Source organism: Palaemon carinicauda, chromosome 1 (genome assembly GCF_036898095.1).
Source record: "Palaemon carinicauda isolate YSFRI2023 chromosome 1, ASM3689809v2, whole genome shotgun sequence".
In the NCBI taxonomy this organism is placed as follows: Eukaryota; Metazoa; Arthropoda; class Malacostraca; order Decapoda; family Palaemonidae; genus Palaemon; species Palaemon carinicauda.
Window position 1 is genome coordinate 173714607 of NC_090725.1, and position 7298 is coordinate 173721904.

Genomic DNA, 7298 nt, shown 5'->3' on the forward strand with positions numbered 1-7298 from the left:
TTTTGTAAAGAACCACTGAGTCAATACGAAATATCAACCAGTTCCCCGTTCAATACTGGATTGGACAAAGGTTTTTATCCGAGTAAGAGGAAAACTTGCATATCCGCCACTGCCTCCTTAGGGCATGGAGTCCTCCCGCCAAGGGAAAGCATAAACCAATGCAAAGAATGCTTGCATAAAGGAACAATCTATTAGAATTATCCCTGATAAATATACATAGAAACGTAATGCTAAATTATTTCAAATAAATTGACACAGGTGAAGGAGACGCAAGGTTCACAAGAACTAGTTTATTGACAAACAATAAATAAAACAGGTTAAACAACAATTATATATATATAAGAGAAGGATAACCAATAAATAAGCATAAGCATGATAGTAAACAGAAAACTTGTTTATCTGAAAGAAAAACATTAGCGCCACTTTTAACATACCGAGGTATCAAAATCATAACAGTCTGTATTACTAATCAGTTACATTAGCGTTGGAAACGCTTGGTACACATGTCTGCACTTATGCTAGGTTCACCTTTGAATATGGAACAGTCAATATGGGCACCCCAGTGCCCTAACACTTAGTTTGTAGAACAGTTCATAACTACACACTCACCCCGGAATTAATCGTCCCAATTAAATCCACTGTTCCTTGCAGTGTTAAACAGCAGGGTTAACGACACTACCCACTGCTACCACAGACCTCTTCAGTTGCTCCACTTACTTCGCATAGTGACGAAAGAAAACTCTGGAAGACTTCCAGCCAGTTTATGAGCGAACATGTTCGAAATCCATACTATTAAAGAAATTTAAGGATGAGGCAATATTCCTCGGATCGTGACCTGCGGGTGTACTGTCTGGATCCGCTCTGCGAATAAAATAGGTGATTTTCGGCCTAAGTTGTTTCAGTGATAAATTTGAGCCTGATGTTTCTCCCCTGAATAGTTGACCACCCCTGAAGTCTGAAGTTCTACGAAGATAGACCTTTAGGCATTCCACTGGACATAGAGATGCATCTTCTTTCAGAGGGCAGATTCTCCAGGTACCCCACCTGTTGGTGGGTATCTCGTTCTTGGCGAGAAACTTAGGATCCGGAAACAGGTTCAGTTCTCCCCCATCCCAGAACTGAACACGACCTTCCTCTCTCGAGAGGGCTACAATTTCACTAACCCTGGCCCCCAACGCGAGTGCAAACAGGAAAATAACTTTTTGGGTCAAATCCTTTAAAGCACACTCCTCATTGTTCAACAGCAAAGCGAAATGAAGAACTTTATCTAAAGACAATGAAATGGGCTTTGGAGGTGCTGATGGTCTGAGCTTAGCACAGGCTTTCGGAATTTTATTAAAATATCGTTAGAGAGGTCGACCTGGAAGGCAAATAAAATGGGTCTTGTCAAAGCAGATATACACGTTGATATTGTGTTGGCTGCAAACCCTTGACCATGGAGGTGGATGAAGAAAGATAAGCAGAAGTCCGTCGAGATCTTTTGCGGATTCTTCGCCTTGACAAAGGCCACTCATTTTCTCCATGATGACTCATATTGCCTTCTAGTAGATTTGCACTTATATTCCTCTAGGAAGTCTATGCTGGCTTTCGAAATCCCGAAACGCATTCTCACCGCTAGGGAGAGAAAATCATGAGCTGCAGGCTCCGGGTTTTCAGTGATGAAGCGCAGACAGTCGACTTCTGAACTCGCTGGATCAGAACTGGATCTGGTAACGGTAGACACTTCAGCCGTAGTTCCAATGCCAGAGGGAACCACACGCTGTTCGGCCACTTGTGAGCCACTATTGCCGCTACTCCCTTGAAAGATCTCAGTTTGTTGAGGACCCTCAATAGAAGGTTGTGAGGAGGGAACAGGTAAATCCTGGACCATCTGTTCCAGTTGAGGGACATCGCGTCCACTGCTTCCGCCAAGGGATCCTTGTACGGGGACACGTGAAGGGGTAACTTCTTGTTGTCTTTCGTCGCAAAGAGGTCTATCTGCAGTTCTGGGACTTGACTCAAGATGAAGGAGAATGATCCTGCGTCTAGGGACCATTCCGACTCTATCGGTGTGAACCTGGGTAGAGCGTCCGCTGTCACATTGCGGACTCCTTGAAGGTGAACTGTCGACAGGTACCACTTCTTCTTTTCCGCCAGTCGAAATATGGCCAACATCACCTGGTTGAGTGGTGGTGACCTCGATCCTTGTCGATTCAAGCATCTCACAATCACCTCGCTGTCCAGCACCAACCTTATTTGGATCAAGCGACGAGGGGAGACTTTCTTCAAGGTAAGGAGTACTGCCATAGCTTCCAGAAAGTTTATGTGAAATGTCTTGAATAGATTGGACCAAGTTCCTTGGGCCTTCCTCCGATGAGAATGACCTCCCCACCCCTCCTTCGAGGCGTCTGTGTGAATAGTCAACGAGGGGGAGGTTGCTGAGGAAGTACCGACTTCTTTAGTTGCCTGACTTGGGACCAAGGCCTGAGAAGCGTACGTAGACGAAGCGGAACTGGTCTTATCAGATCTCTTCGCAGGTTTGATGCATAACTTCTCCAAACTCCGGTTGCATCCTTTAGCTGTGCTCTTAGCACCGGGTCTGTTACTAAGGCAAACTGGAGAGAACCCAGCACTCTCTCCTGTTCGCGTCTTGATATCCTTTCGGAATCCAGAAGTCTGTTGACAGAACCAGCTATCTCCTTCCTCTTCTTCGCCGGGATGGAGAGTTGGTGTGACACTAGGTCCCAGTGGGTTCCCAACCACTGGAACTTTTGAGACGGAGAAAGTCGAGACTTTTTTCTGTTGATCTTGAAGCCTAGATACTCTAGGAACTGGATCACCTGTAGGAAAGTTTGCAAACATTCTGTCTTGGATGCTGCCCACACCAGTCAGTCGTCCAGGTACGCTACCACCTGGATTCCCTTTAAGCGTAATTGTTTGAGAGCTACGCTCGCAAGCTTCGTGAAGATCCTTGGGGCTATGTTTAGCCCGAATGGCATGGCTCTGAAGGCGTAGAGCTTTCGATGTAGCTTGAACCCTAGGTAGGGGGAGAGTTGACGATTGATTGGAACATGCCAATAGGCGTCTGACAAATCTATGGAGGCGGTAAATGCCCTCTTGGGCAGTAAGGTCCTTATGTGTTGCAGTGTTAGCATCTTGAACTTGCAGTTCACTATGAACTTGTTGAGTGGTGACAAGTCCAGAATGACTCTGAGTTTTTCTGAGTCCTTCTTGGGAACACAAAATAACCTCCCTTGGAATTTGATGGACTTTACCCTTCGGATTACTCTTTTCTCCAACAGTTCTTGAATGTACTCCTCCAGAACGGGGGTGGAGTGTTGGAAAAATCAAGGGCACGGGTGTGGAGTGCTGTACCAGCTCCAACCCAGTCAATTCTTGAGTAGGCTATGGGCCCAGGGATCGAAGGTCCACCGATCCCGAAAATTCTGAAGTCTCCCTCCTACCGGTATCATCTCACTTTGACTGCTGTTGCCCTGAGGCCTTGCCTCCTTGAGTGCGGCCACCCCTGAATCCCCTCCCCCTTGAGGGGCGTCTAGATGAATCTCTGGCTACTCCTCTAGGCCTCGCTCGAAAGGTAGTTGACTGCCCTTTGAACGCTGGGTTAAATGCCGGAGACTGCGTCGACATGGCTTGGGGTACCCACTGGTACGTGGTCGGGGTTTGTGCCACACTCTGGGTAACTGTAGGCATAGGAAGTTGCTGCTGCTGCTGCTGTCTAAATGGCTTGGCTGGCCGAGAGGGTAGCCTAGTCTTCTTAGTCTTCCTCTTTGGTTGGGGACCCTCATCCGGGGAAGACTTTCTCTTGAGAGATAGGCCCCACTTCTGGAGAAGGTTTTTATTCTCCGTGGCTGCCTTATCTACAACCTCCTTGACTGCTTCACTAGGGAAGAGGTCTTTGCCCCAAATGTTGGAGGAGATTAGCTTCCTTGGCTCGTGCCTCACCGCAGCCGAGGCGAACACGAACTCCCTACAAGCCTTCCTAGCTCTGACGAAGCTATAAAGGTCCTTCGTCACTGTGACTAGGTGTGTCTTAGCCACTACCATGAACATTTCATGGACCTTGGGGTCACTTGCCATTGTCTCTAGAGTCGTCTTTCTTTTGTCTCAAACTCCCTTCGCAAAAGAAAGTCAGACAGCTTGGGGAGGTTCTCACCGAACTGACGTCCGGCAATATCAGCCTCCAACTTCCCGACTGAGAAGGTAAGATGGACGTCCTTCCAGTCCTTGTGGTCCATGGTTAGGGCCAAAGACAGAGGTTTACACTCTTCCAAGGAGGGGCATGGCTTACCTGCCTCGACTGCTTTCAGCACAGCCGTAAACCCTATCTGCATAAAGGGGAAGGCTCTAGAAGGAGAGGACACAAAGGAAGGGTGTTTCTTACTCAAAGCAGGTACCTTTGAGTTTGTGAAGCCCCTCTCTTTCATCGAGCTTGACAGTAAAGCTTGAGCCTTAGCGTGGTCCAAAACTATGACCTCCTTCGGCTCCGTTTCTTCCTTTGAGGCTGGTTCCTTCCTCAGACGGACATAACAGTCCGGATACGACTCCTTGTTGGGCCAGAATTCCACATCCTCTAGGGGGACTGAGCCCAACTTCTCCGAAATGACGATTTTTCCCGTCGTCATAGGCATGTGCTCGGCATACTTCCAAGAATTGGCATCTGAGCACAAGGGAAGGTCTTTCATGCTGAGCTTCTTCTGGGGCCCACGTGATGCTGCAAGTCTCCGCATCTCCAGTTTCATTGCAGCAGCCTACTCATTATTTTCCCTCTGCATCTGTTGGATCATTCCAACGATGGAGGAAAGGGTCTTTCCCAGCTCATCTGGGAGAGAGGACGATGTTGAGGGAATAGGTTCAGGGGCCTGAACCGGAGTAGCCGACACCTCGTCGACCTCTTCCTCTTCATTGTCTGAAGCCTGCTCTTCATCTTGGTCTTCTGCCAGAAGGTCATCTTCCAAACGCTCGGACACCTCCGACATCCTATCGTCCAATTGGATGTCCTGCAGGGCGTCCGCGACTTCAGCATCCATGGGGATCTGAACCACTGGTATCTCCACTTGAGGCTGGGGAATCACTGCCTCAGCTGACGCCTTGGGGAAAAGGTAAGCCCTCATCTTCTCACTTGGAAGATAGGGCCCAGAAGTGTTCTTCTGAAAGCCCCTTACCCAGGTACGAAGCTTCTCCCTTGCTGCGTCCTTTGACTCCACCGTCTTAGGGGAATCAAAAGCCTCAGTAATCGGGTTTGTGCACACGGTACATACCTGCGGGTCCCAATACCGGAGATCACCTTTGGAGACTGTGTATGCTGCGTGCCTCCTACACAAATCATGTCCGCAGAAGTTCTTGCTGCGGACATTGCAGAAAACGCTTCCACACTTCTGATGGTCCTCCTGTAAAGAGAAGAAAATTCCATGAGTATCAAGTGAACTACGTATCACTGGGTATACATAGCTTAACATAACTAAACTAGAAAGGAAAGACACACTTGTATTTCCCGCACAGTCAATTGCTGCAACCTTCCAGATAATAAAATCATATGGTTAATCTATTCTAGAGCAACCAATAAATAATTTCCAGAGGAAACAGGTGTAGCTCACACCCAAAAAGTGATTTTAAAATGATGGATAGTAGACAAGAAAGAACTCACTTTCTTTATCTGTAAGGTTACACCAAAGGGCTGTACAAGACAACATAAAAGTGTTAGAAAAACTTAGTGTTGTAACAAATACTATACTATAGTTTTCTCCCTACAGTATATACTATACTGAAAAATACTGGCTACAGTATAGAAGGTAATGTGCCGGCTGGCACACACCTTAACTAGTTCCAAAGTATACTACTTATAAACTATAAGGTGGAAGTACGCTGGTTCAAATACGTGTACCGGCCGGCAGTGATTGCCGGCCGGCAACTACACAAGATAGCACCTGGCTGCCGGCCAATAATCGTAGCGTCCGGCAGACAATGGTGTGATATATAGCCGGCCGGCAAAGGTATACAACCAATGCTGGCCGGCAGCAAAAGAACCAGAGAACTCCAACTGCCCGGTTGCCGGCCACTCAGGCCGGCAGCTGGGCTAGGGTACAACACTAGAAGAAAAAACAGAATAGATGCCGGGATAAGAGACTGTAGTACCTCATAACCCGGCAACCCGAAAGAGTGCACATAAGGAAGGGGAGAATATAACTTCAGGCTTCCTGACCAATGCCATCTGGCTCTTCAGACAAACATGGATGAGAGACCAAGGGAGGTCCGGGCAGCACTCAAAGCAGAAGACCCTTGCCGGCCGGCAGTGCGTGCCAGCCGGCAGTGCGTGCCGGCCGGCAAGGGACTGGTACAATTAGGGAAAACAGACTTAGCAAGTGCCCTCTGAGACCAGCAAAAATTATGAAGAAATAGTAAAGGGGATCCTATGACTATATGTTTGATACATATGAAGAAATCCTTTTAGTGAGATGGTCAGATAATAAGTGTGGCTGCGTTGGAACAAACTACGATACTATTGAGCCTATGAAAAAGGTAAATCGAGGGTTGAGTGATGTAAAAATAAAAGGTGATGTTCCTCAACCAAATGTTCTGAACAATTATAATGCCTACATGGGAGGTGTCGATCACCATGATTGGCTGGCTGGTAGATATGCAACATCTTTACGAGGAAAGAAATGGTACTGGCCTCTCTCCACTCGTGTACTAGATATGATTGTGGTAAATGCATGGATCATCAATAAATTTCTGCATACAGGAAAAGAGCAACTTGATTTAGTAAGCTTCATAAGAACAATATGCGTACCATATCTGAAGTTAGTAGAAACAAATAGAAGAATAGGTAGAAAGAGCACAGCAAATAACCCATCTACAAGACTTAATGATGTTCGGTACGATGGAAAAGACCACGTGATAGCCAAGAGGGAAAATCAGAGACGATGCCAGATGAAGTCATGCTCCAGGAAGCCTAGGGCCTCTTGATAAAAATGCAATATAACACTTCGTTTAGAGTTTTTTGCTCCTTATCACAAGCAGTAAACAAAAAACGGTAAAATGTTTCTTTTTCTGTTCAATTGTCTTTCTAAATATTATGCCGAGTAATTCAAGAAGGTAACTGTGTAATTTTAAAAACATTATAATGGTGAAAAAGAATCAAATATATATAATATAATTGTATTTTATCAACGTAATTGGGATAAGAAATATGACTTGAAGGTAGTATTACATTATCCCATTGTCCTCAATTGAGGACAGCTTATTATTACCAAATGTCATTATATCATACCACTGTCCTCTTTTGAGGACGGCTTACTGTG

General features: G+C 46.3%; 1 protein-coding gene across 1 annotated transcript; it reads left to right on the forward strand.

The window, feature by feature from the left end:
• Positions 1–6417: 6417 nt before the first annotated feature.
• Positions 6418–6963, forward strand: LOC137627535 (piggyBac transposable element-derived protein 3-like). Its single transcript, XM_068358656.1, has one exon. It carries the CDS (start codon positions 6418–6420, stop codon positions 6961–6963), a length of 546 nt encoding a protein of 181 aa, XP_068214757.1.
• The last annotated feature ends 335 nt before the right edge of the window (positions 6964–7298 follow it).

Coding starts and splice junctions, on each gene's coding strand:
- LOC137627535 (XM_068358656.1), top strand. CDS start 6,418: ATGTTTGATACATATGAAGAAATCCTTTTAGTGAGATGGTCAGATAAT.